Raw genomic sequence first — 21,496 nt, 5'->3', positions numbered from 1 at the left:
AGTGTCATCTTGGCCTATTGGCTGCTTGCCCGGCCGCTGCTGAACCTCAGGGTTCTGATCATCGGAGATGGCGGCATGATGGGCCTCCTGCCCATCACGTTGGTCCGCCTCATTACCATGTCTTGAGCGAGTGACTACCATGGTTGGGTATTTGCGATAGCACCAATCTAACAGGCTCTCAACGAAAGCACCAAACTGTTGACGCGGTTCTTCGCCAACAGATAATTAATAGAATAAAGAGTGGGATTAATGCTAAGTAATGAACCGTAATAGATGAATGATCTTAAAATAAAATGGTGGCACGAATACTTTTTTAGGTGGTTCAAAGGTTAAAATCCTTCTAGTCCACCAGCCAATATTATTGCTATCTCTCTGATATTCTTTACAGGGTATTTCTTTACACAATAGAATCCAACCTCTTGCAACTCCCAGGGTCTCCATATTTATAGGGAGAGGGCACCTAGGGGTTGGCAAGGGGGGTCATCCCGTGACCTTCTTACCCATCATGTCATTTCTGTGACATTCATGATTAATTCCTAAAACCTGATAAATGAAGTGTGGTCCAATCAATAGGTAAGGGGGATAATGGGCCGCACGGCCCAACCTAGTCGTGGGTGCCTGAACACGCACGTTTATGCTGCGTGTCCGAGAATTCAGGGATATATCAGACACATGATGTCCGATATATGCACGTTTACATTGCGCGGTTGACTTTATAAGGGGTCAGAGATGCCAACTCAAGCTCGTACCTCAAGCTTGTTGTATTCTTAGCCCGTGATGTCCATACCTCTAACCCGACTCCTTAGTAATCTTAGTAAGTGTAACGACCCAAAATCGCTAATAAGGCTTAAGAGCCTTGATTAGTGTGCCTGGAGGGCATAATGGGATTTATGTGTGATTTTCATGAGTAAATGCGTGATTATGATTTAAAGCATGTTATATGACTAATTGAACATTCGAGAAGCATGACTACGTGGTTAGTATGTATGTTAGGTGAAATAAATATGCATATGGACCCCGTTTGCATGATAGGGGTAAATTGGTAATTTTAGCCCGCTGAGGGCATATATGTGATAATTGTATTATGTGATTTGTACCACGTGAGTGTGGTGTTATTATTGTGATGCACGTGCCGAGACGATCCTGGAGAGCTAGTTAACTCAAAAGTCACAACGGGATTTTATACCCGGCTCGGGAGGAGCCTAGGGGTACCTTAGGAATTTTATGGCTAAGTTGAGATTTAGCAGTTAATGGTTATTGGTGATTGAGTAACCTGGGTAACCATTAGTTACTGCTGAGAGTAACAAGTTTAGGTGAAAGAATGGTAGAATTGCAATATAGGAGAAAGGACTAAAGTGCCCTTGAGGTTTAGTTAGCAAAAGGGTTTTGATGAAGGGGTAAAATGGTCATTTGGCTGGGGATTAGATAAGTTTCAGCTGGGAAAAGGGGTACACGGTTTTGGCTTAGCCATTTGATGGTTTTGTGAAAATTGAGAGGAGAAAATCTAGAAGAGAAGGAGAGGAAGAAAGGAGCTGAAAATTTGGCAATTTAGGAGAAGAATCAAGAGGTTTTGGCTTGAAGCTGGATTTGGAGAGGGCTCAAAGTTGAATTCTTGATTGAGGTAAGAGTTTTAAACATCCTTGGGTTTTCATATATGTTGTGGTTTAAGATTTTGGAGGCATGGTTTAGGTTTTTCAAGCTTGGGTTGTGTTTTGGCCTATGGGTTTGAGTTTTCTGAAATTAGAAATCAAAGGTGTGGATTTTTGAGTGTAATTATGTTTTGATCTTGATACTAGTGTTTATGGGTTGTTAGATGGTTCATTTGAAGTTTTAAATTGATCTTGGGGTTTAGGTAATGGTTTGGGATGATTTGGAGGGGTTTTAGCTCGGGAAAAACGCAAGAGAAAACCCAGAAATCTGGGTTCGCGAAGGAGCGCCGCAGCGCGAGGTTGCATCAGGAGAAGGGCAAGCCGCTGGGCGCCGCGGCCCTAGGCCATTTTGGCAGGCAAAAATTCTGGTTTTTAGGGCTTTTGCCCGGGGACTCGGGGGATGGTTCCAATGTATTGTTTTAAGAAATTAGAGGTCCCGAGAGTGCTGGATTGGTCCCGGGAAGTGGTTTTGGGTTGGTTAGTATTAAAAAGGTGTTTTATGTGTGTTGTGACTAGGATTTCGGAGAGGCTCGTGCTAGAGGACCGTGCTTGTGGCCTTGGTGCATCGGAAAGCTCGGGATACAGGTAAGAAAACTATAGCACCCGTAGGATAGGGCATGGGCCCATAGTGTGATTGTGGGGCACGGCCCTATATTGCATTACATGTTAGGGTGCAGACTTGATTGAATTGATATATGTTCAAATGTTATTTTGAGATATACTATATGTGTGATTATAGTGAAATGAACGGCTATGGCCGAGGGCGGCAAGGCCGAGAACGGCAGCGGGGCCAGAAGTAACACTTAGCACATGGGATGCTTATAGTCAGGGTAGGACCCAGTGGATAAATGTGATATCCTTACGGTGAGGACCGAGACCCCAGGCTTTGGTAAGGCTTCTGGGGCGGCATGGCCGTGTTTGCTTAGTCTAATGGTTGACCTGTTTACCTATGGACTATCTGATATGATTAACTGTAAAATTTACATATGTATGAGCTGTATGAGTTTTCTTGCTGGGCTTCAGCTCACGGGTGCTCTGTGTTCCAGGTAAGGGCATAGTTTGAGTCAACCATCCATGAGTACGGAGAGCGTGAAGCGACGCGTACATGTTTGGCCTGCCCGACTGCTTTGGTTGGGGGTTTATTCGAGAAATGGTTGTAATAATCTATGATTTTTATAATTAATCAACTGTAAACTTACTTCAAGATGTAAATAGTTTTCAAACCTTATTTTGGGATCCCAAATGTTTAATACTAGAAGTTTTTATTGAAACAACGTATTTTCAAAGATTACAGCCTTAACTTTTGATTAGTCACACTTTCATTTTAAAAACATCGGTTAGCGAGTTCTTTGCACACTATTTTGTCTTAAAACTCACTTGGTAACGGCTCTAAGGAAGTAGGGCGTTACAGTAAGCCTTTGGCTACCTCGAGCTAGAGAGGTACGACCTGGCAACAGCAGCTCCGGGTACGTGGCATCCACGTGGCTGATATAACGATGCCATTTCTCAGCTCGCTAATAGCCCGTGGATAATTAGGGCGTACAACTTAGCCTCTAAGGTTACCTCAAGGCTCGGGGTGCCAAAAACGTCCCCGAGGGCAAAATGGTAAATTTCTCCAATATTCCCTCCTAAACATTCTATCTTTAAATATATCTCCAAATATTTATTTCCATAATCTGATAACCCCGTAGAACGTCCATTACCCGATATACCCCTCGACTCGTCCGGAGTCGGATTTTTGACCCCATTGTGACTTTCTAGTTAACTGCTCCCTAGGACTATCTCTGTAACGCCCTACTACCTTAGGGCCGCTACTTAGTGCAGTTTAAGATAGAAATCGTGCTATTGACTGACTCTAGGTGGTTTCTAAAACCAAAAGTGTGAATAAATCAAAGTTTAAGGCTGTACTCTTTTAAAATGTTTAACTTCATTGAAAGTGTTAAGTATAAAACATCTGGGATCCCAAAATAAGGTTTACAAAATATTTCCAATTCAAAAATAGATTTACACTTGATCAACTATCAAAAGAATGGTAAACACAGCCATATACAAAATGCCCCCAACCAAAGCAGTCGGGCAGGCCGAACATGTACGCGCCGCCCCCACGCTCTCCATACTCATGGCCGGTTGACTGACTCCTTGCTTTTACCTGCCACACGGAGCACCCGTGAGCCGAAGCCCAGCAAGAAAACCCAAATAGTACATAACATATGCAAATAATATAGCTGGCATAATTTACTGATAAATAGGAAAACCATCAGATTAAACAAGCACGGCCATGCCGCCCCAGAGGCCTTCCCAAAGCTTGGGGTCTCGGTCCTCACCGTGGGATAACTCATGTATCCCTTGGGTCCCACCCTGGCTATAGCATCCCATGTGCTGAGCGTTACTTCCGGCCCCACTGTCGTACCCGGCCTTCGCCGCTCTCGGCCTTGCCGTTCATTCCATTATAAGCACACACATATAATACATTATGAAATAACCATTCAAACATACAATAGTTCATCTAAGATTACACATTTGCACACAATACAACCTAGGGCCGTGCCCTGCAATCACACAGTGGGCCCATGCCCTATTCTCGGGAGTTACGGTTTTCTTACCTGTATTCCAAGCTTTCCAATGCACCACGGTCACGAGCACGGTCCTCTAGCACGAGCCCCTCCGAAATCCTAGTCACAACACACATAAAACACTTTTAATACTAACCAAGCCCAAAACCACTTCCCGGGACCAATCCCGTACTCCCGGGACTTCTAAATCCATAAAACGAAGCATCGGAACCATCCTCCGTGTCCCCGGGCAAAAGCCCTAAAAACTCAAATTTTGGGCTGCCAAAATGGCCTAGGGCCGCGGCACTCCCATCAAGGGCCGCGGCGCCCAAGAACAGGGCCGCGGTGCTCCTTCGCGAACCCAGATTTTCTGGGTTTTCCATGCGTTTTTCCCGAGCTTCAATGTAACGACCCCAAATTCAGTATTAAGGCTTAAGGGCCTGGAGTAGTGTGCCTGGAGGGCATGATGGGATTTGGTGTGTGTTTTATTGAGTTTTATGCATGATTATCATTTAATGCACGTTATATGACTAATTGATTATTTGAGATGCATGACTATGTGAGTTAGTATGCATGTAGACCTGATTGTCTTAGAATGAGCATGATTGTAATCTGGCCATGTTAGAGCATAACTGTGATAATTGTACTATGTGAATTGTGCCATGTGAGGTGGTGTTTTTATCAGGATGCACGCATCGAGACGGTCCTAGTGAGCCATTTAGTCTAAAAGTCACAACGGGATGTTGTACCCGGCTCGGGAGGAGCCTAGGGGTACTTCGGGAATCTTATAAGATGAGTTGAGAATGAGTGGCTAGTTACTGGTAATTGGGTAACCTGGGTAACCGTTTGTAACTGCTGTAGGTAACAAGTTTTAAGATAGAAAGTGGTAGAATTGAAATGAAAGTGTAAAGACTTAAGTGCCCTTGAAGGTTTAGCTAAGGAGGGATTATTAGGAAGGGGTAAATTGGTCTTTTGGCAAGGCAAATAGGCAAGTTTCAGCTGGGTATATGGGGTATACGGTTTGGGCATTGGATCATTTAGTGTTTTGATAAAATTAGAAGAGAAGGAAAAGAAGAGGAGAGAAAGGCTAGGGCAAGCAAAAAGAAAAGAAGAAGAAGAGAAGGAGAAGTGGGAGCCTAGGAGGAAATCAAGGAAGCTTTGTGTGGATTCTCCATTTGAGGTAAGGGTTTTATACATATTTAAGTTTGGGTTTTGTTTTGATTTGAGGAATTTAAATGCCTAAGCTAAGCATTGTTGAGTTTTGGGTTAGTTGCTGAAATTTAAGATCAAAGGTGTGGATCTTGGGTGTGTTGATGTTTTGATCTTGTCTCTAGTGTCTATAGGTTGTTAGATTGTTCATATGAGGCTTGGAATTGAGTTTTGGGGTTGAGATATGTGTTTGGGTTGGTTTGGAGTTATTTTGGATGAAGGAATTGAAGGTGAAAAACCCAGAAATTCTGGGTTCGCGATGGGGCGCCGCGGCCCTGTTCTTGGGCGTCGCGGCGTGAGGCTGTGTCCAGGCGAGGGTGGTTCTCTGACTCGCTGGGCGCCGCGGCGCTATAGGGAAGCGCCGCGGCACTAGGCCATTTTCAGGACACCAAAATTTCCATTTTTGAGCTTTTGCTCCAGGGGTTCGGGGGATGTTTCCAATGACTTATTTTAGGATTTTGGGAGTCCCGAGAGTGCGGGATTGGTCCCGGGAAGTGGTTTTGGGTTTGGTTAGTATTAAAAGTGTTTTGTGTGTGTTATAACTAGGATTTCGGAGGGGCTCGTGCTAGAGGACCGTGCTCGTGACCGTGGTGCATCGGAGAGCACGGAATACAGGTAAGAAAACCGTGACACCCGAGAATAGGGCATGGCCCCCACTGTGTGAATGCAGGGCATGGCCCGAGATTGTATTATGTGCAAATGTTTAATCTTAAATGAATCATGATGTGTGTGAATGATTATTTCGAATGTGCTATATGTGTGATTATAATGTAATGAACGGCATGGGCCGAGAGCGGCATAGGCCGGGTATGGCCGTGGGGCCGGAAGTAACACTCAAGCACATGGGATGCTTATAGTCAGGGTGGGACCCAAAGGATACATGAGTTATCCTCGCGGTGAGAACCGAAACCCCAGGCTTTGGTAAGGCCTCTGGGGCGGCATGGCCGTACTTGTTTAATATGATGGTTTTTCCTATTTATCAGTGAATCATGCCAGCTATATTATTTGCGTATGTTATGTGTTATTTGGATTTTCTTGCTGGGCTTCGGCTCACGGGTGGTCCGTGTGGCAGGTAAAAGCAAGGAGTCAGTCAACCGGCCATGAGTATGGAGAGCGTGGGGGCGGCGCGTACATGTTCGGCCTGCCCGACTGCTTTGGTTGGGGGCATTTTGTATATGGTTGTATTTAACCATTCTTTTGATAGCTGATCAAGTGTAAATCTATTTTTGAGTTGTAAATATTTTGTAAACCTTATTTTGGGATCCCAGATGTTTTATAATTAACGCTTTTAATGAAACTAAACATTTTCTAAGAATACAGCCTTAAACTCTGGTTTATTCACAGTTTCGGTTTTAGAAACCACTTAGAGTCAATTAAATGCACAAATTCTGTTTTAAACTCACTTAGTAACGGCTCTAAGGTGGTAGGGCGTTACATTCAACCTCTCCAAATCACCCCAAACAAATATCTAGACCCCAAAACCAAATCAAGACTTCATATGGACTATCTAACAACCTATAGACACTAGAATCAAGGTCAAAACATCATTACACCCAAAATCCACACCTTAGATTTCTAATTTCAGCAACTAACCCAAAACTTTAAAATGCTTAGCTTAGGCTTTAAATTCTTCAAATCAAAACAGAACTCAAACTTAAATGTGTATAAAACCCTTACCTCAAATGGAGAATCCACACAAAGCTTCATTGATCTCCTCCTAGACTCCCACTTCTCCTTCTCTTCTTCTTCTTGCCCTAACCTTTCTTTCTTCTTCTTTTTCTTCTCTTCTAATTTTATCAAAACACCCAAATGCCCAATGCCCAAACCGTGCCCCCCTATATCCCAGCTGCAATTTGTCTATTACCCTTGCCAAAAGACCATTTTACCCCTTCTTAATAATCCTTCCTAACTAAACCTTCAAGGGCACTTAAGTCTTTACACTTCTATTTCAATTCTATCATTTTCTATCTTAAAACTTGTTACCCAAAGCAGTTACAAATGGTTACCCAGGTTACTCAATTGCCAGTAACTATAACCCCTCATTCACAACTCAACCTATAAGATTCCCAGAGTACCCCTAGGCTCCCCCCGAGCCGAGTACAAAATCCCGTTGTGACTTCTAGACTAATTGGCTCACTAGGACCGTCTCGATGCGTGCATCCTGATAAAAACACCACATTCACATGGCACAATTCACATAATACAATTATCACAGTTATGCCCTAACATGGCCAGATTACAATCATGCTCATTCTAAGACAATCGGGTCTACATGCATACTAATTCACATAGTCATGCATCTCAAATGATCAAATAGTCATATAACGTGCATTAAATCATAATCATGCATAAAACTCGTTAAAGACACACACAGAATCCCATTATGCCCTCCAGGCACACTACTCCAGGCCCTTAAGCCTAAATAATGAATTTGGGGTCGTTACAATCTCTGATCGTGCAACACAGATATATCACAAGTATAACACAATTATTACAACTATCACATTTATGCCCTCAATGGGCTAGAATTACAAACATGCCCTTAACAACCAAACGGGGCCCACATGCATATTTAATTCACCTAAACATGCATCACCAATCACATATTCACACAAATTCACATATTATAACAATAATTCACTTATTGCCTTCCAGGCACGCTAATCAAGTCCCTAAGCCTTATTAGCTACTTTGAGTCGTTACAAAAGGATACCACCAAACTAAAGGTTTGGATTACTTTGAGACATTCAGTCCTGTTGTCAAGGCTACCACTACCAAAGTTGTGCTTCATTTAGTCGTGAGTAAGGATTGGCCTATTCGTCAACTTGATGTATCCAATGCCTTCCTTCATGGTTATCTTCTTGAAGATGTGTATATGCAGCAGCCTCCTGGCTTTTTTGACTCCTCTAGACCCACTCATGTTTGCAAGTTGATGAAGTCCCTTTATGGCCTCAAACAGTCCCCTCGTGCTTGGTTTTCTAAGCTCTTCTGCTCTTTTATCATTGGGGTATTCAGCCTCTAAAGCAGATTCTAGTATGTACATGTTTTGGTCATCAAACTGTGTGATTATAATCCAGATTTATGTTGATGACATTCTTATGACCAGGAACAAATCACTCTACTTGCAGCGCCTCTTAGTTCAACTTCAGTCGCAATTTTCCATTAAAGATCTTGGGGATCTTCATTATTTTCTTGGGTTGGAGGTCACTCGGTCTTCTACAGGCCTTCATCTTTGTCAAACCAAGTATATTTCAGATCCTCTCCACCATACATCTCTTCTTGATTCCAAACCAGTAGCTACGCCAATGGCCATTGGTTCAGTGTTGTCTATTCATGATGGCGCCCCTTTGGTTAATGGTTCGGAATATCGCAGTGTAGTTGGGGCTCTTCAGTATTGTACTCTTACTCGTCCTGATATATCTTTTTCAGTCAACAAGTTATGCCAGTTTATGCTTCAGCCTACCGATCTTCATTGGTTAGCAGTCAAGCGCCTTCTTCGGTATCTTAAGGGTACCCCGTACTTTGGTCTTCATTTTCTGTGCTCTGTTGATTATTCACTCCATTGTTACACTGATGCCAATTGGGCTTCTTGCCCGGATAATCATCGAAGCACTAGTGATTATTGTATATTCCTTGGGGGCAATCTTTTTTCATGGTCTTCCTCCAAACAAAAAGTGGTTTCACGCTCAACTACAGAGGTTGAATATAAGAGCATCGCACATGGTACTACTGAACTTGGTTGGAATCAATTCTTACTGATTTGGGCATTTCTTCCTCTGTTCCACCTACTGTTTTGTGTGATAATATCACTGCCACTTACTTGACTGCCAACCCAATTCTTCACTCTCGCACTAAGCATGTCGAGATTGATTTTCATTTTGTCAAAGAGCGTGTTGCTACCAAGACTTTGATTGTTCAATTTGTTCCCTCTGCTGAGCAACTTGTCGACTACCTTACTAAGCCCTTGCCAACTCAACTTTTTCAGTCACTACAAACCAAGTTAAACATTCTTACTTGCCCGTTGCGCTTGAGGGGGGATGTTAAGTAATATTGTAGTATATTTCTTTATGTGTATTCAACTGTGGTACATACCACGTGTACAACTATTCTTTTATTCTTCTTGTACAGTTCATGTAAACCCCTTTCTACAGTTTTATCATTATAGAGAATATACACAAATTTCCCAAACTTTCTATCTCTACAAGGACATACGGTAGTCTTTCCCTATATAAAATTTTTATCTTAGAAAAATCTCTTACCGATCAAATATCAATTAAGAACTTCCCATAAAAAGATTTGCAATTTGAAGATTCCCTAAAAAAACGGAAGATTTTCCCATATATATTTTAAATTTCCCTTGTACAAATATAGTTGAATTTTAGCCCATACAAATTTTTCGGCAAAAATAGGTAAACACTTTTAAAATTTAGGGTTGCAATAATACACTACCACTCTTTGATTATGAAGCTGCTTGTAGAGGGAATGAAGTTGCACACATTTTGTCTAGCGTGTACATCATAGGTAGAATATACACCTGCCTATGTTTAGGGGAAAAGGACTAAAGAAATAAGAAATAAAACAAATGGAAATAATATACATAACCTACTACAAGGAGGAAAAGGCCTAGTGATTCTAGGTACACATGTTGCCAAAACTTTGTTTGAACATACATGTCTTTTCTCCAGTATGCTTTATGAAATATTCATCCACAAATACCTAATTTACCCTCATAATTTCGCATTTCTCATCCTGGTTATACTTCTACTTGTACGCTAAAGGTCCAGATCTTGACACTGCAAACCTTGGCAATGGACTAGGACCACTGCTCCCAGAGGCTGAGCCTTCCACAAACTTTGTCTTCCGGCTTGAGCTGTAATCCAAGGGCCCAGAACGGCGAACATTCCGGTGTCTATTTTCAACACTCCTTATGCTTCCACTGTCAGTATCACAAATCTGATCGGGACCGTGTGATGACGATCCTCTGAAAAACCCAGAATCATTACCCCCATATTGAGGAGTTGAGTCACCGCGTGCCTGCCGTACTACAGGAGACCCATGTGAAAGTGATAGAGCAGGTGAATTCCGGGGTGAAGCGCCGAGTAACAATGCTTGTGGTGTGGAAGGAGAATTTGAGTAATACTGACTATATATTGAACGGAGAATGGCGTACGGAACATGGGATTCAAGAGAGCTTCTTGGAAGATAAGGAGAAATCTCACATAGTTGGTCTAGGAAAATAAGCTGCGCAATAAGATGAGATCTGTGCAGAAAAGCTAAAATGGTTATATACTATTCTATGCAGTCATGAAGAATAATATAGCAATCTGTAGAGAAAATAAATTGTCATAATTGTTTAGGTTCTAATATTTAACATGAATATTTCAAAAAGAAATCCACACTAGTGTGTTATCACATACCTATTAGTTTCACTCCAAGAATCTAGTATGATGCTTGCGGAGAATTTGATGAAGAGCTGCATAGTGGACTTTATGCTTGTTTCAGCTGACAAACGGCTTTGTACTTCAGAATCCACTGACTCGCCAACATGTCCATTGGAGAAAGACTGTCTCTGCTGATGTTCACGTTCCAATCTAACAAACTCACTTCCGGCAATGACAGCACTGATGCACCTGCAGTATTTGATGAAAAATGTAATGGCTAGTAAGAAAACAATAACTGTACATATGCAGATAATCCAGTTTGGCTTCTAATTACTTGTTCATTGGAGTGCCAAGAAATCACAATTGAGATATTTTACCAAATTTAACTAAAAAAGTACAGAGGAGAGGATGTTCTTTTGTTTAAGAAACCCAAATGAGATATTTGAAGTATAAATTCTAGTTCTGGAAACTTAGCAGGCAGTATTGAAGTTCATCATGAATTCACAACCATATGCCTTCTAATAACTTTAAAGAAAATGTTTCCATTTCAATAATAATAATAATATAGAAAACCAAAATCCACCTTGCCAAACAATAAATATTGTTGTTGAAGCCCCCAGTATCAACATTAAAGGCAGTGGTGTTCCAGATACTAGAAGTCATGAAGCTAGCGAATAAATATGATAACAAGCTCCATGAACCATCATTTGCTCCCCCAACCTCTTCCAAGATCAATCTCACCCATTGAGAATCATGATCACTGACTATACCAACATTGTTTGCCACCCCTTTCATTCTTCTAATTTCCTTTTTCTCAGGTATTTCTTCAGGAATATGCTTAACTATTCCAGCTAATAATGAGTGTATCAAGGGTGCACCTTCTTCAAGCACAACTCCTGCAGCTTCAGATAATACTCTATCAAAAGCCAGAGCTAGCCCAGCCTGAACACAGAATCCAATTACTGTATCCATATCAACAATCTGCTTCATAGATGCTTCTCTTTCTATTCTGTCACCAGAATGCAGGCTGCCAGCAACAGCCTCTAACATTTCACGATTTGATCGCAGTGATGTGTCAATGCAATTTAAAAGAGCTGCTGTGTGTTCTTTCAACATTCTGTCTAGCCTGTCAACTCCATAGCCACCAAATATACGAACAAAGGCTTTTAACTCTCTGAGATCAGTTACTGAGTCAGCAAAGTATCCACCAACAGGTCTTGAGCTCTTGAAGCATTTGTGTATGGGAGCGAAAAGAACTCCAGCACTTGATATATCTTTAATGATGTTTTCTATGTACCAATTACAAACAACTTCAGTAGCTGATCCTGTATGATGCTCTTCTGCTTTTTCAAACAAATGCAGAGAAGAAACTGGTCCAGAGAATGCCTCTGTGAGAAAAACTTCTCGAATACCCTGAGTTAGATCCATGCTGATGTGCTGTTCTGCTAAATGGATGATACTGATATGTCTGCGTATCAGTGACTCCAAAACCGAGGGGCGTTGCAGATCATTATCAGTTTTCAGGACCGAAAGCATTCTCCTCCTGAAGTTCCCAATGATGCATTCTCTCATGTACTGCACATAATGATTGAGAACTTTTTATATGGAAAATTACAATTTAAGGAAAGATAAATGCTAAACAAGAAAATAGGCAAGGAACAGAGTTAGAATAAGTTATACATAATTTATTTAAAATTAAAGGTGAAAGTGCAATAAGAAACTTGCAGAAAATTTAGGAGTCAATTCAAAAATTTACTGGAGGTGTGATAACTCTAGGAATTAGAGTTATTTTTATGCTTTTAAACTTATATTTTTTTATCAATGAAGAGTGATTTGATTTGTGATGTTTTGTAGTAGTTTTATTGTGTTTTCATTAAATATTAATTACAGTAGGATAATATTAAATAGTATAGTAATGCTGGGAAAATCTTTAAAAAAATGTTGATTCATTATCTTGATAGGTGGTCTTTGAGTTTGGAGCAATTTGAGAAAGAATTGAAGTGTGAAGTGGAATCAGAATTTGAGGAATGCTGTGGCATTGCTGCAACATCGCATCCTAGCAAATGCTCTATTTTGAGGGTCCACGTGTGAAGTTTCAAATTTATGGTCTTTAACTTATTTTGTTGTAATTATCTTAATTAACTTATTTTGTTGTAATTATCTTAATTGGGCTGAAAGTAACTGATACAAGGATATTTGGGCTTTTATTGTACTTGGTCCATTTGTGGTAAAGAAGACAAATAAATTAAAAGATAAAGCAAAAAAAAAGGCCCACGTGACCCAAGGGAGGGGTATGAACTAAATGTATTGATAGTCTTCTCTCTAGGGGGAGGATATACGACCAGGCAGAGAAGAACACACCCAGCCGCCTGGTGAAATGAATATACCCATTTTTTGGCAGCCAGCCATTAATGTCAAGGAAGAGGAGGGAGGAAGGAGAAAAGAGGGAAAAGCAAGAGGACAAAGTTACTTGAGACATCACTTTGGCTTGATTTCTTACCTTTATTTCTACTTCCTTTTAGTTTATTATCTAAATTTTCAGATTATGGATTGCATTTATTTGGATATTTTTGAGATTATGAGTATGAGCTAAACTTTAAATAGTTAGGATAATTAGAACCCTAATATGTGATTGTATTGATTTTTATATTGATGTTTATGCAACTTGATGTTTATTCATTCAAATATTTATCATGTTTAATGCTTGCTATTAATTGATCACCTTTAGTAGATAATTGGGTTAATTTTTAATTATGAAAAGGTTGAAATTAATGGACACATAATTTGAATGGTGCATGCTTGAACTCTTTGAATTCAAGATTGTAGTGATACAGACATATATTATTACCATGCATAGCCTTATGGAATTGGTGCTTAAATTAAGTCTTTGAAATTGAATTAGCATATATATATGAGATTTAATTAAAAGATTAGAGTCATAGTTCTTTGACAAAAGCCTATGAAAATAAACTAAAATTCTGGGCTAATAGACTTCCAGTTGCTGCAGTATCAGTCCAGCATCAGTGTCAGAATTGCATATTAGGGGGATAATTATCTTAGTTGTTGGTATACAATTTGTACTCCTTGAATCAATTTCCCTGAGTTGTTTATTTTATTTTTCTGCATTTAATTAGTATTTAATTACTTAGTTCTTAGACCACAATCTTTTTAATTAATCTTAGTGCCTTTATATCATTTTGTTAGAACTTAGTTTCACAATTCAAAACTTCAAGAAACAATCCTTGTGGATACGATATTTGGTACTTATTACTATATTACTTGTTGTTGACAGTGTACACTTGCACTCACATTAATTTTTGCACAACAAGTTTTTGGCGCCGTTGCCGGGGACTGTTTAAAGTCATTTATTGTGAAATTAAGTATCTCGCAATTTGGTTTAAATTCTTTTGTGCTAACTTGGGTGATTCTCGTGCAATTTCAGATTATATAGTTTATGAACGAAAATCAAGACCCTGAACTACTTCCCATTGATTTAGAAATCGAGCGTACCTTTAGAAGAAGGCGAAAGATACAAAAATCAAAAAGGGAAGTAGTAGTGATGGATGCTGAGCAAGGGGCTCAACAGGGAACCACTCAAAGGGCAGCAAATCTATCAGGAGTTGCTCAAAGGGTGGCAAATCTAGCCGGAGTCGCTCATGATCCACCAGTAAATCTAGCAGGAGCTGCTCAAGATCAAGTAGCAAGGGGGAGTAGCTGCCAACAATGGGAAAAATGCAGTTATTGTGGCTGATGACAGAGATCGTGCTATCAGGCAATATGCTCTCCCCCTCTTCAATGAGCTCAATCCGGGCATCATTAGTCCAGAAATTCAGGCACCACAGTTTGAATTGAAGCCAGTCATGTTCCAGATGCTTCAAACTGTGGGCTAGTTCATTGGGATGCCAACAGAGGATCCTCACCTTCATCTTCAATTGTTCATTGAAGTGAGTGATTCATTCAAGCTGCTCAGAGTGACAGAGGATGCACTAAGACTAAAGTTGTTCCCATACTCCTTGAGAGACAGAGCTAGAGCTTGGTTGAACTCTTTGCCATCTGATTCTGTGAGTACTTGGCAAGAATTGGCTTGAGCGGTTTTTGATGAAGTATTTTCCTCCCACTAAAAATGCCAAGCTCCGCAATGAGATTATTTCATTTCAACAACTTGAAGAATCTTTATACGAGGCATGGGAGCGGTTTAAGGAGTTGTGCAAATGCTCTCACCACGGCATTCCACATTGTATCCAGATGGAGACCTATAACGGTCTCAACGCTCATACTAGAGTGGTGGTTGATGCTTCAGCGAACGGGGCTCTTCTTGCTAAGTCCCATAATGAGGCATATGAAATCCTTGAGAGGATATCCAACAACTATCAGTGGCCCACTTCTAGATTGTCTACAGGTAGAAAGGTGGCTGGTATTCATGATGTAGATGCCATCACTTCTTTGGCAGCCCAAGTGTCCTCTATTTCTAATATGCTCAAGACAATGAATATGGGGATGAATCAATCAATGGGACAGCCTATGGGGACACAAATGGGGCAAATGGAGAACATTTCTTGTGTGTATTGTGGTGAGGGTCATACTTTTGAGAACTGTCATTCCAATCCAGCTGTGTGTTACATGAAGAACCAAAATAGGAATGGTCCTTATTCTAATTCCTACACCTCATCATGGAGGCAACACCCCAATTTTTCATGGAGTAATCAAGGAGCTGGCCCAAGCAATTCTTTCTTTGCCTCCAAGACCAAATTTCCCATCGGGTTAACCCCCACAAGCACCACAACAACAAGCAATTCAATCTAGCTCTCTTGAGGACATGTTGAAGGAGTATACAGTGAAGAATGAAGCCATGATCCAAAGCCAAGCAACATCATTGAGAAACTTGGAGATTCAAGTTGGACAACTTGCTAATGAGATGCGTAGCCGACCCCAAGGTTCATTGCCAAGTGACACCATAAATCCAAGACGAGAAGGTAAAGAGAAGTGCAAAGCAATCACTTTGAGAAGTGGGAAGGAGTTGGAGAATTCCAAAGACAAATTTTGGGCACGAGGGTGAGCCCTCTTCAATCCAAATAAATGAGGAAATTCAAAAAGATGCTGAAATTCCTAGTGTACAAAAATCTGCCTCTGCCCAGAATGCTGCAGGAAAGCCGCAGCATCAGCACCCAGACAGCTCAGTTTCAAAGCAGCCACCTCCATTTCCCCCAACGGTTTGAGAAGCAAAAGCAAGATGCTCAATTCAAGAAATTTCTAAATGTTTTAAAGCAGTTGCGTATTAACATCCCACTTGTGGAAGCCCTTGAACAAAAGCCCAACTATGCGAAATTTTTTAAAGATATTCTTACAAAGAAGAGAAGGTTGGGGAAGTTTGAAACTGTAGCTCTAACCAAGGAGTTTAGCTCATTCTTGCAGAACAAGTTGCCTCCTAAAATGAAAGATCCAGGAAGTTTCACCATTCCATGTACTAGTGGAGACTCTTATAGTGGGATGGCTGTGTGATTTGGGTGCTAGCATAAACTTGATGCCAATATCTGTGTTCAAGCGGTTAGGGATTGGAGAGGTTAGACCTACAACAGTTACCCTTCAACTAGCTGATAGATCCATCGCTCACCCTGATGGAAAAATTGAATGTGTTGGTAAGAGTTGACAAATTCATTTTTCCCGCTGACTTTATTGTTTGTGGAAATTATGATTATATTTAATTAATATTTTTAATATTTTAGGGAATTATGTTAATGTTTGTCTGACTTCTTCTTTGTCCGACTATTTCTTAGTATTTTATCAATTTTCAAGCTTTCCTAGGTTTTAGCTAATTAGTTGTAACAGCTTCAAGTCTGAAAAGGCTATATATATTTGTACGTTTTCTTTAAGTGAAAAAAAAGAAAAGAAAAAAAAAAGAATTATTTTTATTCCAAATATTCTTTATGGTATCAGAGCCGAATCTCTAAATATCTATCGCCTCTTCTCAATCATATTCAATCGTTCACCATGACTAAATATGGTTCAGCATCTCAAACCACTTCTTCCTCAGCCAGCGAAATCTCTTCAACCAATACCGATCCCTCAGCCACAAATCCACAAGGAGGATCTGAAGGACTACACACGATTGTTACTGGTCACCGACTCAATGGACAGAATTTTCTCCAGTGGTCGCAATCGGTACTGATGTTCATCTGCGGCAAAGGAAAAGAAGACTACCTCACCGGCAATACAGCACCAGCAAAGGAGGATCCCAAGTACCGAACATGGAAGATTGAAAATCAATTAGTCATGTCATGGTTAATTAACTCCATGAACAATGATATAGGTGAAAATTTCCTTCTCTATGGGACAGCCAAGGAAATCTGGGATGCTAAAAGGGAGACTTACTCCAGTTCTAAAAACACCTCAGAATTATTCCAGGTCGAGGCATATCTCCATGATCTTCGACAAGGATCTCTATCTGTAACACAATACTTCAACTCTCTCTCGACATTGGCAACAGCTTGACATGTTTGAAGCATTTTCATGGCACTGTCCAAAAGATGCCACATCATTTAATCGTATCATTGAGCAGAAGAGGACATTCAAGTTTTTACTCGGCCTCAACAAGTCTTTAGATGAAGTCAGAGGAAGATTAATGGGAATGAAGCCCTTCCCAAATATCAGAGAAGCTTTCTTAGTAGTTCGACACGAAGAAAGCAGAAGAAAAGTGATGATGGGGCCACAAGAAGAACCAGTCGAAGAAGGATCAGCACTTGCTGCCCGAGGTTTACAGAATAACGAAAACAAAACTCGGAAGGGAAGACCATGGTGTGATCATTGCCGAAAGCCTGGACATTTCAGAGAAACTTGCTGGAAAATACATGGAAAACCAGCTAATTTGAAGCCTCGAAACTTAGAGGATCGTGGTAATGCTGCAGCCGTGACAAAAGAAACACCACAACCTGAAGCCCCATTCACCAAGGAGCAAATTGAGGTCTTGCAACAACTCTTCAGCCAACAACACGTGACTTCTGCATCATCCTCAACAGCCTGTACAGTGGGAAAAATAGCTCCTGGACCATGGATCGTCGACTCCGAAGCATCAGATCACATGTCAGGAGATGGCACTTTGTTCAGCTCCTACAGCCCAAGTAACTCTAATTCCACAGTTCGAGTTGCTGATGGATCATTGACTAAAGTCATGGGAACAGGTTCAATTATTTTGTCAAGGGACATCATTCTCAAATCAGTTCTCCATGTTCCATCTCTCAAGTGCAATTTAATTTCAATTAGTAAATTAAGCCGTGATCTTCACCGTGAAACTAAATTTTTTCCAAACTTGTGTGTGTTTCAGGGACTAGATTCAAGGAAGATGATTGGTAGTGCTAGCTTGTGCTCGAGCCTTTACATCCTCAACTCTCCCAACCTGGACTCAAAGTGTTCAGCTTCAATTTCCCTGTCTTATCAATCTTTTAATTCCAATATCAATAAAGATAGTGAGATTATGTTATGGCACTATCGGTTAGGTCATCTCAATTTTGTGTATCTCGAAAAAATGTTCCATCTCTATTCATTAATAAAAATCCTAGTTCATTCACATGTGAAATTTGCCAAATAGCACTAGAAGCACATTCAAACCACTTCCATATAATCCCTCTAAACCATTTTCACTCCTTCATAGTGATGTATGGGGACCATCTAGGGTTCAAAACATTTCTGGTTCTAGATGGTTTGTATCATTCATAGATGACCATACACGGCTAACCTGACTGTTTTTAATGAAAGACAAATCAGAGGTAGAAAACATATTCAAACACTTTCATTTGATGATCCAAACACAATTCCAAGCCAAAATTCAGATTCTTAAAACTGACAATGCTTTAGAATACTTCAAATCTACACTTGGATCTTATCTCTTAGATCAAGGAATTATTCATATAAGCTCATGTGTCCACACACCTCAACAAAATGGGGTTGCCGAAAGAAAGAATAGACATTTATTAGAAGTAGCTCGATCCTTAATGTTCTCTTCTAATGTGTCTAAACATTTTTGGGGAGATGCTATACTTACCGCTGCCTATCTAATCAATAGAATGCCATCTAGAGTTTTAAAATTTCACAATCCTCATCAAAGTCTCCTTCATCATTTTCCACATTGTAGACTACTCTCATCATCTCTTCCCACAAAAATATTTGGTTGCACGGCATTTGTCCATATACCCCAACAGTTTAGGAGTAAATTAGAACCCCGTTCCACGAAATGTATCTTTCTTGGGTATTCTTCGCACCAAAAAGGGTACAAGTGTTATTCTCCTACTACAAAGAAAGTGTACAATTCCATGGATGTTACCTTCTTTGAATCTCAGCCTTTTTACTCCAAAACTACCATTCAGGGGGAGAATGGATAGGAATCCCAGTTTTGGCAAAACATAATCGCTGTTCAAACAGCCCCCTCATCACTCACTGACCAACAGCCCTCGGAAACTCATTCTCAACCTCACACACACTCCGAATCCAGCTCTAATCATCAGCCAGAAAATCCAACCACAAACACTGACCAGCAGCCATTGATGACAGATCAGTCCCTACTCCCAATTCGTGTTTATACTCGAAGGAATAAACTACCTGCACACCAATCATCAGTGGAACCTAATCCAGCCCCTACAGAAACAAACTCAGGTAAGGACATTATTTTACATGAAAATATTCCTCTTATTGACAACGCTGATCTTCCAATTGCTCAAAGAAAAGGGGTTAGATCATGTACAAAATATCCAATCAGCAAACATATATCCTACAATGGATTGTCTCAATCCTACCAAGCCTTCATCTCTGCTCATGACAGCATTCAAATTCCAACTACTATTGCTGATGCTCTCAAGCATAAGGGCTGGACACAGGCAGTAACTGATGAAGTACTTGCTCTTGAGAAGAACAATACTTAGAGGATTACAGAGCTGCCACCAAGAAAGAAACCAGTAGGTTGCAGGTGGATTTTCACTATAAAACACAAAGCAGATGGGAGCATTGAAAGATTAAAAGCTCGATTGGTCGCAAAGGGATACACGCAATCTTATGGTATTGATTACCAAGAAACTTTTGCACCCGTAGCCAAATTAAATACGATCAGAATTCTACTCTCTATTGCTGCAAACTGTGATTGGAACTTGCATCAACTTGACATAAAAAATGTCTTCCTAAATGGTGATCTTGAAGAGGAAGTATACATGGAGATACCACCAGGACTCGAGAATCCACAAAACAACAACAAAGTATGTAGGCTGCAGAAAGCACTATATGGACTTAAACAGTCTCCTCGTGCATGGTTTGGAAGATTCACCAAGTTCATCATAAAGCTCGTTTACACAGTGTCAATCTGACCACACACTGTTTGTAAAATTTCGTTCAGAAGGAAAGATTGCTGTCCTAATAGTGTATGTGGATGATATAATCTTGACAGGAAATGATGAGAAAGAATTAACAGCATTGAAGGACCATCTTGCAGAGGAATTCGAGATTAAAGACCTAGGATCTCTCAAATACTTCCTTGGTATGGAAGTGCTTCGTTCTAGGAATGGCATAGTAATCTCACAAAGGAAATATGTTCTTGATCGGCTAGAAGAGACTGGAATGACGGACTGTAAACCGGCCGATACTCCCATGGGCGCATACAAAAAGATTGGAATCGACAAAGAAAGTGGACCAGTTGAATGGGGGAGATACCAAAGACTTGTTGGTCGACTCATCTACCTTGCTCACACACAGCCAGATATTGCATTCTCCGTAAGTGTTGTCAGCCAATACATGAACAACCCAAATGAAGAACACTTCAACGCTGTGATGAGAATTTTGAGATACTTAAAGATGAATCCTGGAAGTGGTCTGCTATTCAAAAGAAATGACAACAGAGACATTGAAATGTACACTGATGCAGATTGGGCAGGAGACAATAAAGACAGGAGATCCACTTCCAGCTACTGCTCTTATGTTTGGGGAAATCTAGTTACATGGAGAAGCAAGAAGCAAGCCGTGGTTGCCAGAAGTAGTGCAGAAGCAGAATTCTGATCACTCTCTCTAGGTATTTGCGAAGGCATGTGGATCCAAAGAGTACTAGCTGATTTAAAACTCAGCAATCTGAAGCCTATTAGATTGTACTGTGACAACCATGCAGCCATCAGCATTGCTAAGAATCCAGTACAACATGACAGAACTAAACATATTGAGATTGATCGACACTTCATTTCAGATATTGAAAACTCGATTGTTCAGCTGAACTATACTCGTACTCGTCAACAAATAGCTGATATCCTCACCAAAGCACTTCCAAGAGTTAACTTTGAAGAATTGAGTTGCAAGTTAGGAATGTACAATTTGTACAACCCAACTTGAGGGGGAGTGTGGAAATTATGATTATATTTAATTAATATTTTTAATATTTTAGGGAATTATGTTAATGTGTGTCTGACTATTTCTTAGTATTTTATCTATTTTCAAGCTTTCCTAGTTTTTAGCTAATTAGTTGTAACAGCTTCAAGTCTGAAAAGGCTATATATATTTGTACGTTTTCTTTCAGTGAAAAAAAAAAGAAAAGAAAAAAAAAATAATTATTTTTATTCCAAATATTCTTTATTGTTCTAGACTATGAGGTGGATATAGAGGTGCCTATTATTTTGGGGAGGTCATTTCTTGCTACAGGTAGAACTTTGATCGACGTGGAAAAAGGGGAGCTCACAATGCGAGC

General features: G+C 40.3%; 2 protein-coding genes and 1 pseudogene across 3 annotated transcripts in view; 1 reads left to right on the top strand and 2 right to left on the bottom strand.

Annotated features, from left to right (window-relative positions):
* The first annotated feature begins 8,355 nt into the window (after nt 1-8,355).
* On the top strand, nt 8,356-9,234 carry LOC133799839 (uncharacterized mitochondrial protein AtMg00810-like). The gene has a single exon (XM_062237829.1). It carries the CDS (start codon nt 8,356-8,358, stop codon nt 9,232-9,234), a length of 879 nt encoding a protein of 292 aa, XP_062093813.1.
* Nucleotides 9,235-9,802: 568 nt separating this feature from the next.
* The window catches only part of LOC133802343 (protein NAP1), a 57,014-nt gene continuing 45,320 nt past the window's right edge, over nt 9,803-21,496 (bottom strand). For both annotated transcript variants that reach the window (XM_062240643.1, XM_062240644.1), the window contains 3 exons: nt 11,375-12,366; nt 10,828-11,040; nt 9,803-10,670 (listed from right to left, as the gene is read on the bottom strand). In XM_062240643.1, the coding sequence (XP_062096627.1) occupies nt 10,172-10,670; nt 10,828-11,040; nt 11,375-12,366 (1,704 nt within the window). In that variant the 3' untranslated portion in view covers nt 9,803-10,171. The remainder of the gene's footprint in view (nt 10,671-10,827; nt 11,041-11,374; nt 12,367-21,496) is intronic.
* On the bottom strand, nt 14,920-15,020 carry LOC133802775 (small nucleolar RNA R71; annotated as a pseudogene).

The sequence above is a fragment of the Humulus lupulus genome, chromosome 9, assembly GCF_963169125.1.
Source record: "Humulus lupulus chromosome 9, drHumLupu1.1, whole genome shotgun sequence".
Lineage (NCBI taxonomy): Eukaryota > Viridiplantae > Streptophyta > Magnoliopsida > Rosales > Cannabaceae > Humulus > Humulus lupulus.
The sequence above is the reverse complement of the archived record's forward strand: the minus strand, read 5'-3'. Positions and strand labels throughout refer to the sequence as shown.

Coding starts and splice junctions, on each gene's coding strand:
- LOC133799839 (XM_062237829.1), top strand. CDS start 8,356: ATGGCCTCAAACAGTCCCCTCGTGCTTGGTTTTCTAAGCTCTTCTGCT.